Consider the following 17,442-nt stretch of genomic DNA (forward strand, 5'->3'; position numbering starts at 1 on the left):
TGGCACTTGGGAGGTGCTGACATACCTGCTGAGCATCCTGTTGAATGAAAATGAAATGAGAAAGTACTCAGAGCAGAACAAGATCAGAGCTAAGCCTGAGGAAAAACAATCTGTGAGCAGCATAAGGCTCATTCCCTAGAGGGTCAGTAAGAATTCTCTCAAGGCCGGGTGCAGTGGCTCACACCAGTAATCCTAGCACTTTGGGAGGCCGAGGCGGGTGAAGCACCTGAGGTCGAGAGTTTGAGACCAGCCTGGCCAACATGATGAACCTCCATCTCTACTAAAAATACAAAATTAGCCAGGCATGGTGGTACATGCCTGTAATTCCAGCTACTCAGGAGGCTGAATCAGATGAATCGCTTGAACCCAGGAGGTGAAGGTTGTGGTGAGCCAGTATCGCGCCCTTTTACTCTAGCCTGGGCAACAAAAGCGAAACTCCATCTCAAAAGGGAAAAAAAAAGAATTCTCTCAACATGTTAGTAAAGTTAAAGAAACCCTAGGTTAGGTAAAAGATGAAGAGGATCTCGATTAGAACAGTTTTACTGAGCACCTATTATGCGGATACCTCAGTAAATAATTCAGTCACAGCCCTGCTCTCATGAAGTTACAACACTATAAATAATTATATAATTACTATTGTAATGAGTGTCACAAAATACACGTAAGAGAGGATGGGCCAAAGTCAACCCTGGAGTTTCAACTTGCATGACTAGATGGATTGTGTGCCCTCCTTACACACAGGAAACAAAAGATGGGCAAGGATGTTCATTTTAGACATAATGAGTATGAATGAGTATGTGGACCCACAGGACAAATGTATTTGTAATTTGCAGGGGATGTCAACACACCTTTACTTGGAAGACATGTATGGCTTGTTTTGCAAGTCCTCAGAATAGGTCTGTCAAGGATACATGGATTTAGAGTTTACAAATCAACTCAAGAAAAATAAGCTCACAAGACATCCGCATCTCCTAAATATGTACCTCTTAGAAGGCAATTCCTTTTAAGCGACCACTTCAAGTGCAGCTACAGGGCTGAGCTAACACAATTAGACTCTTAACAGCTGAGGCACCATAATACAAAAATAGAGTAGGAAAGATTACTCCTTAGCATCAGATGTTTCTAATCATTGGGTTTGAATGCAGAGACAAATTCTGTTTTTAGTGTCTACAGTCACAAAGCACTTACAAGCAATCTTTCTCACCCACCTGGTAACAAGTCTTTAGCTAATTATCTATCTTGCTGAACACTGGATTAAATATAAATAACATACAATTTACCACTTTAACTATGTTTAAGTGTACAGTTCTTTGGCATTAAGTACATTCTACAACCATCACCACTATCCATCTCCAGAATTTTTCATCCCCCCAAACTGAAACTGTACCCATTAAACAGGAACTATGCATTCCCCCGACCCCCTTCTGGCCCCTGGCATCTACTACTCTATTTCTGTCTTCATGAATTTTACTATTTTAGGTAGCTCACATTAAGTGGAATCATGCAACATTTCTCCTTTTGCAACTGGCTTACTTGACTTGGTGTAATGTTTTCAAGGTTTATCCAGGTCACAGCAGAATTTCCTTCCTTTTAAAGGCTAAATAATATTTTACTGAATGTATATACTTTTTTTTTGAGACAGTTTTGCTGTTGCCCAGGCTGGAGCACAGTGGTGTAATCATGGCTCACTGCAGTCTTGACTTTCCGGGGTTCAGGTGATCCCTGCACCTCAGCCTCCCAAGTAGCTAGGACTATGGGCACACACCACCACGCCTGGCTAATATTTGCATTTTTTGTAGAGAAAAGGTCTTGTCATGTTTCCCAGGCTGGTCTTGAACTCCTGGATTCATGCCATTTGCCTGCCTTGGGCTCCCAAAGTGCTGGGATTACAGGTATGAGCCTTGTGTCCTGCCATATACCATATTTTGTTTATCCTGGTAGACCCTTGGGTTGCTTCCACCTTTTGGCTATTGTGAATAATGCTGCTATGAACATTGGTGTACAAGTATCTATCTGTTCTTGAACTTATTTTTTGAAAAGCATTTTTTTTCTTTTTTGAGACAGAGTTTCACTCTTGTTGTCCAGGCTGGAGTGCAATGGCACGATCTCGGCTCACCACAGCCTCCACCTCCCAGGTTCAAGCAATTCTCCTGCCTCAGCCTCCTGAATAGCTGGGACTACAGGCATGCGCCACCATGCCCAGCTAATTTTGTATTTTTAGTAGAGATGGGGTTTTACCATGTTGGTCAGCCTCCCAAAGTGCTGGGATTACAGGCGTGAAAAGCATTTTTGTGTTCTGATCAGCTATTCAGAACACTCTGCCCACAAATATCATTATATTGGTTCATATTTGAACTACAGATCCTCTATTTTGCCTGCCAAAAGCCTAAGCTCTGACCTTTACCTTCAAGGCCTTGAACACAGATTATCTGTTCCACTGGAACATAAGAGCCATCAGGGTCCCCTCTGGTCTGCCATTCTGCAAGCAGCTAAGCATCCTCAGCTTCAACTGAGATAGAAAGGGAGCGTGGCATCTTTAGTTAAGACTTTGGAAACATTCTGCTTCAAGTTCCAGCAGAGCTCCAAGGCTTTACAAATGAGATGCTAAATTTAACAGTAATTTCTATGTCACTTACTCACTCACTAATGAGTATAGTCCTATGATCACCTGCAGTGAGCTAAGAAATTTTTTTTTCACTTCTGGTTCATTTGTATTCTTTAACAAGAAATGTTTCAATTCCTAAATACTGTGTTGAAACTACAGAAGTATATGCTAGGGCAATAAATAACTGTAACCTATTCCAAAAGCCTTAGAGCAGGCATCCCCAAATTTTTTACACAGGGGGCCAGTTCACTGTCCCTCAGACCGTTGGAGGGCCGCCACATACTGTGCTCCTCTCACTGACCACCAATGAAAGAGGTGCCCCTTCCTGAAGTGTGGTGGGGGGCTGGATAAATGGCCTCAGGGGGTCGCATGCGGCCCACAGGCTGTAGTTTGGGGACGCCTGCCTTAGAGGCCCTATCAGTATATAAGAGAGCTCAGTAAACTGTAGCCAACAGCTTCACCTCATGCTTCTTTTCTAACATTTCACTGGAACACAGCCATACCCATTCATTTATATATTGAGTATATAGCTGCTTTTGCACTACAGCATCAGAGTTAAGTAGCTACAACTGAAACTATATTACCCACAAATCCTTAAATATTTACTATCTGGTCCTTAACAGAAAATGTTTGTCAACTCTTAGTTCACACACCTTGGTTCACCCAGTTTTGTCCCCAATTGGAAAAAAGCAGTGATGTAATCAGCTCCTTGGATGTTCTTCCTAAGGTCTTCCTAAGCTAACCACAGGCCAGCTGGCTGGTTCCATGCCAAAGAGGCAGTGAGAGTGCCAATACTCAACAAGTCGAAAGTAGAAAGGTAGATACCATGCTTGTAATTTGGGAAGGGCAAGGAAGAACACACTTTTAGAAACACAAAGTGGTCTCATCTTCCATCAACTAGCTTGCAAACTAAACCAAGTGGGGCTAACAGGCAAACAATGGAGTCTCATGTACAGAATAATAAAGGAACTGTCTGCAGTTAAGAAACATCCCTGAGTACAGGCTTCTTAAATGTACACGGTGAGCCGGCGAGCCAGCCAGCCAGCCAAGCTCCAGAAGCCATAGGGTGAACATGGTGAATGCTGCTTGGCTGGTAACAGATAGTTCAGACTGTACCTCCAACTCTCTTTGCCACCCTCATGTCAGCCAGCAGCAAGCTCTCTAATTCACTTAATTGGTGTACAAATTTAACGGCATTATCCCCAACATAACTTGAAAAGAAAGATTAAAACTGAATTTTTGATGATATGAAATTCTTATAACAAGTGCTGTGCTCCTCAAGGAGCATGTTCTTCCTCTCAGTTCTGATTGTTCATTAAAAAGGAGACAAGGTTGGGCCAGGTGTGGTGGTTCATGCCTGTAATCCCAGCACTTTGGGAGGCAGAGGCAGGATGATCACTTGAGCCCAAGAGTTTGAGACCAGCCTAGGCAACAAAGTAAGGCACCATCTCTACAAAAAAACAAAATTAGCCAGGCATGGTGGCGTACACCTGTGGTCCCAGCTACTTGGGAGGCTGAGGTGGGAGGATGGCTTGAGCCAGGGAGTTTGAGGCTGCAATGAGCTGTGATCCCACCACTGTACTACAGCCTGGGTGACAGAAGAGTCTCAAGAAAAAAAAAAGACAGCGAGACGGAAAGACAAAGGTAACTACACAGAGAGAGATAAACCTAACTACTTGAAAAATGTCAGTAGAAAATCCCGGGAATGAACAATATTTAGAAGCACAAGTTACCCAATACAATGTCATTTCAAAAATTAGTCAAGAGTTTGTATGTCTAGAAGACTAGCAGAAAAAGCCTGCATCTTTCTTCTCTCCTGAAATAAAATGTTGGTGTGGCATCTGGACATTCACATCACTGCCCTCTGTGCTCAAGAATGACACTAAGGATGCTTTGTTCCCTACTATGCTTCATAACATCAGCAGGGCAGGTGAATAATCTGACAGGATGTAAAAGCATGGCTTCCACCAATAAAGAGCTGTTTTAGATCTCAGTGGATAGAGCTTTGTGCCATGGGCAAATCCCTTAATAGCTCTAAGTCTCAGGGATTTTTTACATCTGTAAAATGATGGCTTAAAAATTTTCTTATTTGTATAAATTTAGGGGTACAAGTGCAGTTTTGATTATGGATATATTGCATAGTAGTGAAGCCTGGGCTTTTAGTGTAACCATCATCCAAATAACATACATTGTATTCAGTAAGTAATTTCCCATTCCTCACCCACTCCCCACTCCGCCCCATCCCCCCCCACCAGTATCCATTCATTCCATACTCTCTGTCCATGTGTATACATGAAAAATGATAGCTTTGACAGAGAACCTCTACAATTCTTTTTTTTTCTTTTTCTGAGACAGAGTCACGCTGTTCCCAGGCTGGAGTGCAGTGGCTCAACCATGGCTCACACTGCAGCCTCAACCTCCCAGGCTCAAATGATCCTACCAACACACCTCCCAAAGTGCTGAGATTACCAGTGTGAGCCACCGTGCCCAGACTGCAACTCCTTTTAATATGATTATTCTAGCTCTATAATTAACACTGTATAACTCACTGTACTATACACAACATAAAAATGGCATGCATCAACAAGCCCTTTCTTCATTTCCTCATATCCTTCTCCACCTACTCTTTCATCACAAAGCCAGTAGTGACAACAAATTAGACAAGATTCCAGATGTGTAGCTCTTGAAGCCAACTTCGGGAAAACTGTATACCTAAATTTAGTGGGTCACAAGGAAATATTCTAATACTGTACCTTTCACCCATGGAAAAAAAAATTTCTTCTGAGGACTAAATTCTTAGAGCCAGGTTCAAAACCCTGGTAGGGGCCTTGGGAAAATGCTGAGAAGACTAATGCCAGCAGATCTTTCAGGAACCATTTATCAGTGGTTGCAAAACAAAGGGTGTGTGTCTATATAGGGAGCTCCTCTCTCCTCTAAGCTTATGGGCCTGTGAATAATATTCAGGTCTGGTGACCTCATTCTGCTGTCAGTCAAAAAGAAAATAAATGTGTGAGATAAAGGAAAAATAGAAACACATGAATTTCGATGCCTACAGAAGCCTAGGGGAAAAAAATAAATATATGAATCTGGCTCCAAATCTCATGAATATGAAAAAAAACTCATTAAATCTAGGGAGTGTATCCAACTGGCTAGACCCAGATGAATCAGACAATGCTGCCTGAGCCTTGGGCTCCTGGCAGCCCAGAGCAAAGTAAACGAAACTGAACTCTGGGAAGAGGGGATGAGAGCTTCCACGGACCCAAATCTCTCTACCTAGGCCAAGCTGTATGCCAAGAAGTCTTGCACTACAATCCTCCTAACTTTTAAGATAAAGTGATTTGACAAGGAAAGGACCATGGCCTTTTTCTCATAACAGGTTCAAGCCATCGGAGATACAGAATATGATTTTTTGTTTGAATGAATACATTACTCTTTTCTGTCATGCCTCTACCTCACTATCTGACAGGCTCCCAATGAATTTAAATTTCAAATCTTTCCAAAAAGGAAATGAAGCCTAGGTTCAAGGGTTGGCAGTGAATTTTGAGAATGTGGCATGCCTGCTAATACTCACTTTCACATTTCCCCTAAAATTCAGGAAGATGGAAAAAATGATATGCTATTAAGGATGAATACAGTAGACCTGAGGTAAATTAATTCATGTGGTAGCCCCTAAAATCAGTTCATTTATCATCAGTGACAGAAGCAGCAACAGGAGAGTATGAAAGAACACTTGGGCCGGGCACAGTGGCTCACGCCTGTAATACCAGCACTTTGGGAGGCCGAGGCGGGCGGATCACGAAGTCAAGAGATCAAGACCATGGTGAAACCCCATCTCTACTAAAAAATACAAAAATTAGCTAGGTGTGGTGGCGCACACCTGTGGTCCCAGCTACTCAGGAGGCTGAGGCAGGATAATTGCTTGAACCCAGGAGGTAGAGGTTGTAGTGAGCCGAGATCGCGCCACTGCACTCCAGCCTGGTGCTTGGCAGCAACAGAACAAGACTCTGTCTCAAAAAAATTAAAAAAAAGAAAGAAAGAACACTTGATCCTGAATACAGAGACTAAGAGTCCAGCCCCAGTTCTGGTGAACTCAATCTGTGATCTTGGACAAGTCCCTTCCCCTTCTGGGCTTCGGTCTTCATTTGTAAAGTGCCAGCTATTGAAGTAGCGCAGTGGTTGGCAGTCTTTAAGGCAATGAACATTTTGTTCAGATAAAATCATTCAAAGTTCATCAGAAGCTAAAACAAACTCAAAATGGCAGGTTGAACACATGAATATATCTCCACTCCTCCTAGAAACTCCATTAAATGACCGGGCGCGGTGGCTCACGCCTGTAATCCCAGCACTTTGGGAGGCCGATGCAGATGGATCACGAGGTCAGGAGTTTAAGACCAGCCTGACCAACATGGTGAAACCCCGTCTTTACTAAAAATATAAAAATTAGCCAGGCATGATAGCACATGTCTGTAATCCTAGCTACTCAGGAGGCTGAGGCAGGAGAATTGCTTGAACCCGGGAGGTGGAGGCTGCAGAGAGCTGAGATTGCACCACTGCATTCCAGGCTGGGCAACAGAGTGAGACTCTTATTTCAAAAAAAAAAAAAAAAAAAGAAACTCCATTAAATTATTATTAATAAATATATACTACTGGCCAGGGACAGTGGCTGGTGGCTCACACCTGTAATCCCAACACTCTGGGAGGCCAAGGCAGGTGGATCACTTGAGGTCACCAGCCTGCCTGACCAACATGGTAAAACCTTGTCTCTACAAAAATTAGCTGGGTATGGTGGTATGTGCCTGTAATACCAGCTACTCTAGAGGCTGAGGCAGGAGAATCACTTGAATCTGGGAGGCAGAGGTTGCAGTGAGCCAAGATTGTGCTACTGCACTCCAGCCTGGGCAACAGAGAAAGACTCTGTCGAAGAAAGAAAGAAAGAAGAAAAGAAGGAAAGAAAGAAAGAAAGAAGGAAGGAAGGAAGGAAAAGAAAAGAAAGAAGGAAAGAAGGAAGGAAAGAAGGAAGGAAGGAAGAAGGAAAGAAGGAAAGAAAGAAAGAAAAAAATATATATGTATACACACACACGCACACACACACTACTTACTGAGCATTTACTACAGGATTATTTGAAGTACATTAACTAATTGAATCCTCAACACTCAAATAGGTGGTGGTCTCCATTTTACAGATGAGACAGAGAATCACCAGCATTTAAGGAAGCTGCTCATTTTCACAGCTAATAACTCAGAACTCAAACCTGGACAGTGTGGCTGCAGAGTCTGTAATGATACTGCTTCTTGGACTGACCATCAAGGAACAGCGAAGCTCCAAAGGAAAAAGAAGCAGAGACAGACAGCAGATTAGAAGAGTCAACAAAATTTTAGAAGAAGAAAAGAAGACAAATGAGAAGTAACTGACTTAGAGGATGCTGAGTGTTGCAGATGGCAAGCCACTGAAGAATCCCCTCCAAAATGGAACCATTGGAAATACCAGTTTCCTCTCAAGTTGTAAGCACGAGGAAGGGCTGAAATCAGGAAATACTGGTCTCCCTCCCCAAGGCAAGCAACTGCTGCACCACCACCCAGGTAGAAGACTGGAGGTTTACTCTTCGGACAGGATGAATAAGAGCCTCTAGACATGGGTCATCAGGGTACCACTGAAGACAAGGAAGTGTTACCATTTAGAGAGATTAAGTGAAACTGCATACAGAAGGGAGAGCCTCCAGCCCTCTCCCACCATAAGGCTCCCAGAATAACAGCCAGGCTTATGCCACCTAAGAGGAGGCCTGGAGAAAGATCTACAGACTCTGACCATATCCCACAGAATATGACAGGTCCATCATCCTACAGTCATGGCTCTCAGAATGTGGTCCCAGACCAAGAGTAGCATCACAAGGGAACTTGTCAGAAATATGAGTTATCATGCCCATGCCAGACCTAATGAAACAGAAATTCTGGGGTGAGGTCCAAAAACTAGTGTTTTAACAAGGCCACCAGGTGATTCTGAAGCTCACTGAAGTTTGAGAACCACCGCCCGCCAGGGAGGCCCACTAGTCAATAAAACGTCTCACACCAAAAAGCTTCCAACCAGTTTTTCAGTATCTGTTTATTTGAAAAAACACTGTGGGGTCACCAGAAAACTGGAGAAAGACTGACAAGAAAGAGAGACAAAACAGATTTCCCAGAGCAGCTCTGGTGGCAAGTAGTGAAATGTGCAGAGCCTGGTTTGCGTGCCCTTTCCCTGGTCCCACCATCATATTGCTTCGGAGATACCCCCTGGGCTCTACAATATAGTTTCAAAATGAGTAAAATAAATGCTCTCTACAGTCCCGTCCAGCTCTAGCCCATGCCTTTATACTAGTCCTTCCCACCGGAGGCTTTTTATTAAAGAGAGAGGAAAAAAAGATATATACTGGTCCTTATGTTCTAGATCCTTGAAACTAACATAGCAATTTAGACTGACCGTTTCAGTTGGAACTATGTCTGATTTTTTTTTTTTTTTTTTTTTTTTTTTTTGAGACAGGGTCTCACTCTGTTGTTCAGGCTACCTTCCAGGCTCAAGTGATCCTCCCACCTCAGCCTCCTAAGTAGCTAAGACTAAAGGTACACACCACTACAGCTAAATTTTTGTCGAGACGGGGTTTCACCATGTTGCCCAAGCTAGTCTCAAACTCCTGAGTTGAAAGCAAGCCACCTGCCTCAGCCTCCCAAAGTACTGGGATCACAGGCATGAGCCACTGCATCCAGCCATGTCTGATAGTTTACTTGTCCCTTTGAATGAACAAGCAATGTTCTGCTACAAGATTACTATAGTCAGGATCTGCATTAAATGCAGAGGCAAAATGTACTGTTAATACTTTATGTAGAAATATCTGTGACCATCCCACTATGCCATGTCTCCTTTCTGCTTCCCTGTGTCTCACAAGAGTTCCCTGGTTTACCCTTACAGCCTAAATCTTTTTTTTTTTTTTCCCCAATAGAGACAGAGTTTTGCCATGTTGCCCAGTCTAGACTCAAACTCCTGGGCTCAAGTCATCCACTCACATTGGCCTCCCAAAGTGCTGGGATTACAGGTGTGAGCCACAGTGCCCAGGCTACAGCCTAAATTTTAATCTAAAAAATTTCCCCTATTACTGCTTTTCACTAGTCTCTATTTACACCAAGTGTTACTGCCACAATCAGATCATTTTTCTGCTTACAAATCTCTAGTGGCCTTAACATCTTCCACCATGTAATCACTGTGGACAAAAACTTCTCATTTACTTTTACTTCCTCTGCCTTCTTTAGTCCAGCTCATTTTTCTCAGTTCGCTTGGCTCCTCTTTCCCATCTGAGAAGATCTTGCCCTTTCTCAGGTCACTTAATTCCTCTCTTGGAAAAACAAACTCCTTCAGGAGGGGTTTAGAATGATGAAAAGGGCTGAGCGCGGTGGCTCATGCCTGTAATCCCAGCACTCTGGGAGGCCAAGGCGGGTGGATCACAAGGTCAGGAGTTCAAAACCAGCCTGGCCAACATACTGAAACCCTGTTTCTACTAAAAACACACACACAAAAAAAATTAGCTGGGCGTGGTTGTGGGCGCCTGTAGTCCCAGTTACCTGGGAGGCTAAAGCAGGAGAATCACTTAAACCTAGGAGGTAGAGGTTGCAGGGAACCGAGATTGTGCCAATACGCTCCAGCCTGGTGATACAGTGAGATTCCGTCTCAAAAAAAAAAAAAAAAAAAGATGAAAACATTTTGCTAGGTATAACGCAAAGAGCACCACAAATTTTCTCATTTAATCTTCACACTAATGCTGTGAATTCGAAATCATCCCTATTTTTACATTTGGAAAACGGAGGCTTACAGAGATTAAGTAACCTGCCCAAGGTTACAACTAGGATTTTAATCCAAATCCTTCTGACTTCAAAGCCATACTCAACCATCCTACTCTACCATCTCTAGAGGTCTGACTTAAATACGTGGAAGAAGAAAAGTTTCCCTAACCATGTAGAAAATAAGAAGAGCAGGCCGGGTGTGGTGGCTCACGCTGTAATCCTGGCACTTTTGGAGGCTGAGACGGGTGGATTGTTGGAGCTCAGGAGTTCAAGACCAGCCTGGGCAACACGGTGAAACCCCGTCTCTACTATAAATAGAAAAAAATTACCCAGGTGTGGTGGTATGTGTACTGGGGAGGCTGAGGCAGGAGAATCACTTGAACATAGGAGAGGGAGGTTGTAGTGAGCCAAGATGGCCCCACTGTAGCCTGGGTGACAGAGCGAGACTCCGTCTCAAAAAAAAGAAAATAAGAACAAAAGGATCTCTGCATAGTTTTGTTCTCTCTCTCTCTCTCTCTCTCTCTCTCTCTCTCTCTCTGTGTGTGTGTGTGTGTGTGTGTGAGAGAGAGAGAGAGAGAGAGAGAGAGAGAGAGAGAGAGAAATAGGAGAAATAGAGTCTTGCTCTGTTGCCCAGGCTGAAGTGCAGTGGTGTGATTACAACTCACTGCAGGCTTCAACCTTCCAGGCTCAAGGGATCCTCCCACCTCAGTCTCCTGATAGCTGGGACTACAGGCACAGAGCACCATGCGCAGCCAATTTTTTATTATTTGTAGAGACAGGGTCTCCCTACATAGCCCAGGCTGGTCTCCAGCTCCCCGGCTCAAGTGATCCTCTCGCCTCTCAAAGTGCTGGGATTATAGGTGTGAGCCACCTCGCCTGGCCTGCTTGTTTTTTAAACAGAGATCACTACAGATGCTCAGCGCTTTCCAGCCAAAGCCCAACAGGGAGCCCCACTCATTACTTCCCCAACCGGACGGCTCCACATGGTTCAGTGGCTTGGCCAGGGAGCAGCACAGTACGCTTCTTCCACATGAAAGGACTCAGGCACAGGAGGGAGGCTGGCTCTTGCGACCAGAATGCTGGTGGGGAACAGGTGGTCAAGATATCTTTCCCTCTTAATGTCAGTCAGCATCCCTCTCCCCATGCAGCCAAGAGGCCCAGCCCCAGGGACCTTTGTGGTGGTGGTGGTGGTGGTGGTGAGTGGTGCCTTCAGGTATGGGGCAGGGTGGCTTCCCACCTCAAAACATTTCCAGATCAGATTTTAAAAGCTCTTAAGAGACAAAGCAGCAATTCAAAAATTAAGGGCAGGCAATGACTCCTAAGGAGAAGCCTTCCCTTCTACAACAGCACAGCCAACTTCAAGAGGCACAAAGAAATTTCTGTGGTGACAAGAAAAGGTGCTTCAGTGGTGCCCATTAGCACGTGGGGCCGCCACCGCCCCTGCCTCCATAGAAGATAAGTCTATCTTCTCTTGTCCGTATGACAGAAAAGGGAGGCTGTCACCCCAATGTCTCCCACTCCGAGGGCCTAAGCGGCGCACCTCTCAACCTTTCCTTCCAAGGGCTGAAAGGCTGTCCTCTTCCTCTCCCCACTCGGCCCCTTTCCCGTTCTCCTGCTTGGCACCTCGCTCCCCACTACTCGGCCCCCCTCAAACCTCTTCTTCCCACGCGTCTCCCTGCTGACCTCTCTTTCCCTGTCCCCCGCCCCTTTTTACTGCCCGCTCGACCCCTTTCACCTCAGCCCGCTGCTGCCCAGCCCGCGGTACCTTGAGGGTCACGTCGCACAGCTTGCCTTGCCGCCGGATCTCCTCCATGACTCCGTAGCCGCGACTGGGCAACTCGGACACCGAGAAGTGCACCAGATCCTCCAGCTCCTCTGCACCGTCCTCCACCATCTTCCCCGGCCGCCGCAACTGCGCAGGCCTCGCCGGCCGGCTACACACTAACCAGGGCGGGGCGAGAGCGCACGCCGCTAGCAGCTCCGAGCGCGGAGCGACAATCGGACGGGCCTCCGCGGCCGCCGTAGTTGAAACTCCTCTGCGCCGGAAGCCCCGCCGCCCCGCTTCCTGGTTCGTGTGCAGCCTTCGTTCCCTCGCTACCCCGACCTTCGCTTCGCGCATGCATCTGCTTAGTTCTTTCTAGATCAATCGGCCTCATCTCTCGTCTTCCCAATTCGGCCATGACCTCACCCGTATCCTCGACGTAGGACCTCGGACTTCATTTCCGCCACCCTCGAAACTTCCGGAATCCCCGGAAGCGACCCGTTGCCATGGCCACCGTGTACACAGCCAGCCAGCCCCGCGTGGGGAGTGCAGGTGGCTTCGCTTGCAGCTTCGCGTCCCCGGAGCGTCGCTGCCTGGTAAACGGTGAGCAAGGGCTGCGCGCCGGTGGGAGTCGGGAGACGGGAGACCGTGGCTGGAGTCCAAACACCGCTCTATCTGGAGGTTCCCAGCTTGGGCCCCTCATCTCTGAAACCCAGGCGAAGGAAGGCGAGACATCGCGGGAGTCCTTTCAGCCTGGCCACGACTTACGGTCTTCAGAGCTAATGTTCATTGGTCCCACAAAGGGATCCCACGTCGCACCCAGGACATTGAAGCCGTGAGGCAGGGAGCCGGAGGTCGTCTGGATTCTTCTGCACTAGTCGGTTTTCGAACTAGAGGGGGTTTAGGGATCACCAGTCCGAGTCCTACTCTTTACAGATTGAGGAAACCGCTCCCGAGAGGGACCGGAATGGGTCCAAGGCCTATTGCCCCCCAGGCTCTATGCGGGGGTTCGGCAAATTTAGTGAGGAAAAGGAGAAAGGTCAGTTTTGCCTGAGTCCCAGTCTTGTTCAGCCAAGGCCAGGTGCAGTTGGATCCAGCGTTTGGGGTTTGGGCGTTGCTGCTGCCACTACGGTAGCTATGAGGGTTCCCCATGACAGTCCCTGATCTGTACGGGAAGATAGGGACCCACCTGGTGCCTACCGCCCCACCAAACGTTCCCTTTCTCTTGTCGAGCCTTCATGGGTGCTTGTTGCCAATTCTGTTCATTCCCACTCAAAACAAATGAAGCAACCTCGAGCGTCTTTTTCCTGGTGGCCATTCAGAGACTTGCTTGGTTATAACAAATATCAAAGGGTGGTTCCCCAAGGAGAGGCATTTCCCACAAGGTCCCGAGGGAGAAGGAGGGGGGCGGCCGGGGGCAGTGGCTCACGCCTGTGATCCTGGCACTTTGGGAGGCCGAGGTGGGTGGATTGCTTGAGCTCAAGACCAGCCTGGATAACATGGGGAAACCCTGTCTCTATAAAAAATACAAAAATTTTCTGGGCATGGTGGTGCACGCCTGTAGTTCTGGCTGCTTGTGGGGGCCGAATTGGGAGGATCACTTGAATCCAGGAGATGAAGGCTGCAGTGAGCTATATTGTGCCACTGCACTCCAGCCTAGGTGACAGAGTGAGACTCTGTCTAAAAAAAAAAAAAAAAAAAAAGAGTGTGGTGAGGGGCTGAACATAGATTTTTGCACCTGGAAACCAAGTGTCCTCCTGGAAGTGCTGTGTGCTTGGGTTGGAGTTGTCATGGAAGGGGAGTGACATCATATGTCTCTTGGGACTCTCTCAGTAGTGATTGAAGATGGAACCATATATGGAGATTCTGCTGCCCTCTGACTTCCAGCCATTACGATCACCACCCACTACCATTTCCTGAACACCTCCTCTGTGCTGGGCTCTGCCTTGGACAGTGTGGGGGGATTCAGAAGAGATAAAATCACAATCCTTGCCTTAATTTGGGAACTGAAACCCACTCAAATGGAGCGGCGTAAGAATAGTGACAAGCAGTATTTCAGTAAGTGCAAGATGGCATGGGGTCCCCCCCAAATGTTTGGGTGTTAAGGGGCAGCTGAGTAGCAGGCTCACAAGACAAGTGTACAAAGGAAGACTTATTGCAGGTGGATATAGCTCCTGGCATGCTTGGATCCATGGTGTCAGCATGGGGAGGGCCTTGGGAAGCGTACACAGGGTGACTGCATGTACATGTGCATGTTGCCAGGGCAGAGAAGGGCCAAGCTCTGGAGGGAGAGTGATGCTTTTGTTTTGTTTCGTTGAGACAGAGTCTCACTCTGTCAGCTAGGCTGGAGAGCAGTGTTGCACCATCACTGCTCAAGTGATCTTCCTGCTTAAGCCTCCTGAGTAACTGGGACCACATGCATGCATCACCACACTTAGCAGATTTTTAAAATTTTTTGTAGAAACAAGGTCTTGCCCAGGCTGGTCTCTAATTCCTGGCCTCAAGCGATCCTTCCACTTTGGCCTCCCAAAGTGTTGCATTTACAGGCGTGAGCCACCATGCCCGGCTGAGGTTGATGCTCTGAACTGGCCCATGCTACCCTTGTGCAGGGGCTTCAGGGAGGGAGGCCTGGGCACCTGCTCCCAGAGCGCCCCTGCTTTTTCATGGTCTCTTTCGGAGCATACCCTGGATGGCATCTGAACTTCCCTGGGCAGGAGAATGGGCCCTTGGATGTGAAGAGTGATTCCCCAAGCTTTAGAAATTGAGTGTGAGTGTGAGGCTGAGGTGGGTGGATTGCTTGAACCCAGAGTTTAAGACCAACCTGAGCAACATGTTGAAACTCCATCTCTACAAAAATGCAAAACATCAGTCTAGTGTGGTGGCATGCACCTGTCCTCCCAGCTACCCTGGAAGTTGAGGTTGGAGGATTGCTTGAGCCTGGGAGACAGAGGCTGCAGTGAGCTGAAAACATACCAGTGTACTCTAGCCTGGGAGACACAGTGAAACTCTGCCTCAAAAATAATAAATTAAATAATAAATTAATTAAAATGGAATAACTTTTGTCAGGTAATACCCATTGGACCTCTCTTAGATAATTTTATATAAAATGTTACCATTATTTAAAGTGCTTTTTAATAAAGCAAGATAATCTAATTAAAAGAAGTCCCTGTTATACATGAGGGTTTTTTTTTAATAGTTAAGGTCTTAAAAGTTAGTTTTTATTTTGTTTTGTTTTAGACTGAGTCTTGCTCTTTCACCCAGGCTGCAGTGCAGTGGCATGATCTTGGCTCACTACAACCTCCACCTTCTAGATTCAAGTGATTCTCCCATCTCAGCCTACCTAGCAGCTGAGATTATGGGCACCCACCACCACACCCAGCTAATTTTTGTTTGTTTGTCTGTTTGTTTGTTTGTTGTTGTTGTTGTTGTTGTTGTTTTTTTTTGAGACGGAGTTTCACTCTTGTTACCCAGGCTGGAGTGCAATGGCGCGATCTCGGCTCACTGCAACCTCCGCCTCCTGGGCTCAGGCAATTCTCCTGCCTCAGCCTCCTGAGTAGCTGGGATGACAGGCACGCGCCACCATGCCCAGCTAATTTTTTGCACTTTTAGTAGAGACGGGGTTTCACCATGTTGACCAGGATGGTCTCGATCTCTCGACCTCGTGATCCACCCGCCTCGGCCTCCCAAAGTGCTGGGATTACAGGCTTGAGCCACCGCGCCCGGCCTGTTTGTTTGTTTTTGAGATGGAGTCTCACACTGTCACCTAGGCTGTAGTGCAGTGGCGTGATCTCGGTTCACTGCAATCTCTGCCTCCTGGGTTCAAGCAATTCTCCTGTCTCAGCCTCCTGAGTAGTTGGGACTACAGATGTGCGCCACCATGCCCAGCTAATTTTTTTGTATCTTTAGTAGAGATGGGGTTTCCCCATGTTGGCCAGGATGGTCTTGATCTCCTGATCTTGTGATCCACCCCCTCCTTGGTCTCCCAAAGTGCTGGGATTACAGTTGTGAGCCACTGCTTCCGTCCACCTGGCTAATTTTTGTATTCTTTGCAGAGATGGGGTTTCGTCATGTTGCCCAGGCTGGTTTCAAACTCCTGGACTCAAGAGATCTGTCCACTTTGGCCTCCCAAAGTGCTAGGATTACGGTGTTAGCCACCGCACCGAGCCAAAAGTTAGTTTTTTAAAAGCCAAGCCATGCACCTGTAGTCTCAGCTACGTGGAAGGTTAAGAGAATCACTTGAGCTCAGAAGTTCAAGGGCAGACTAGGCAACATAAAGAAACCCTTGTCTCTAAAAATAAAAAAATAAAATGAATGTTAATTTTTAAAATATTGAACATTGCTGGGCATGCCTATAATCCCAGCACTTTGGAAGTCATTGCAGGAGGATCATTTGAGACTAGGAGTTCAAGACCAGCCTAGGCAACATAGTAAGACACCATCTCTACAAAAAAGGTAAGAAAATTAGCTGGGCACAGTGGAATGCACCTATATTCCCAGGATCACTTGAGCCCAAGGGGTCAAGGCTGCATTGAGCCATGATTGTACCACTGCACTCCAACCTGGGTGACAGAGTGAGAGTCTGTCTTGAAAAAATATATATGTGTGTGTGTATATATTTATATGTCTTACGTCTTCCTTTGTGTATATATATATATGTGTGTGGGTGTGTGTCTTATGTATGTATGTATGTATATATATATATATGTCTTATGTCTTCCTTTATACTACTATACATATGTGCACATGCATGCACACACACACACATTGAAAGAAAATGATGACAATTTAGTTAGGTTTTAGGAGAGCAAGAGGAGGTAGGGGACTGTCTGTGATATTTTTTCTCAATATAGTAAGAGAAGAAAGAATATTTGATTATGGACCAAGTATTCTTCTAGGGCATCTACTTCTGATCTAGTGAGTCTGTCAGAGGAAAGGATGCTGTATCTGAAGCCAGGTAAGTTAATGAGAAGAAAATTAGTTCTAATGTATTTCATAGTAAATATTTTAGGAGAAAATATAAAAGAAGGAACGCGTCTAAGTGGACTTATCATCTTAAATGCAGAACATTTCTAGAAATGACATCTAAGATTAGGCCACTAAAGGAAGCATTCTTTTTACTTTGTATCGTGGTTTCTCTGGGATCATTGGTGGAAGATGGCAGAGCAGCCTGTGAAGCAGGAAGGGCGTGTATCTGTTGAGCAGTGTCTTGTGGGTGGGACACTGAAATGGTGAGGAGTGAAAAGGAAAACTGGCTTTCAGGGAGAGA

At 46.0% G+C, this 17,442-nt stretch overlaps 2 protein-coding genes across 5 annotated transcripts in view; one reads left to right on the top strand and one right to left on the bottom strand.

Moving 5' to 3' along the window:
• Positions 1–12,533, bottom strand: part of KLHL18 (kelch like family member 18) — a 66,012-nt gene extending 53,479 nt beyond the window's left edge. For all 3 annotated transcript variants that reach the window (XM_074403964.1, XM_003926283.4, XM_010337018.3), the window contains exon 1: positions 12,180–12,533. In XM_074403964.1, coding sequence (XP_074260065.1) covers positions 12,180–12,533 — 354 coding nt within the window. The remainder of the gene's footprint in view (positions 1–12,179) is intronic.
• Positions 12,534–12,682: 149 nt separating this feature from the next.
• Positions 12,683–17,442, top strand: part of KIF9 (kinesin family member 9) — a 54,094-nt gene continuing 49,334 nt past the window's right edge. Inside the window, exons 1-2 of one of the 2 annotated variants that reach the window (XM_074403961.1) lie at positions 12,689–12,779; positions 14,010–14,234. In XM_074403961.1, the coding sequence (XP_074260062.1) occupies positions 14,198–14,234 (37 nt within the window). In that variant the 5' untranslated portion in view covers positions 12,689–12,779; positions 14,010–14,197. Of the gene's footprint in view, positions 12,780–14,009; positions 14,235–17,442 lie in introns of both variants that reach the window. The other variant, XM_003926281.4, reaches the window with a different exon arrangement.

This window comes from Saimiri boliviensis, chromosome 8 (assembly GCF_048565385.1).
Source record: "Saimiri boliviensis isolate mSaiBol1 chromosome 8, mSaiBol1.pri, whole genome shotgun sequence".
Taxonomy (NCBI): Eukaryota; Metazoa; Chordata; class Mammalia; order Primates; family Cebidae; genus Saimiri; species Saimiri boliviensis.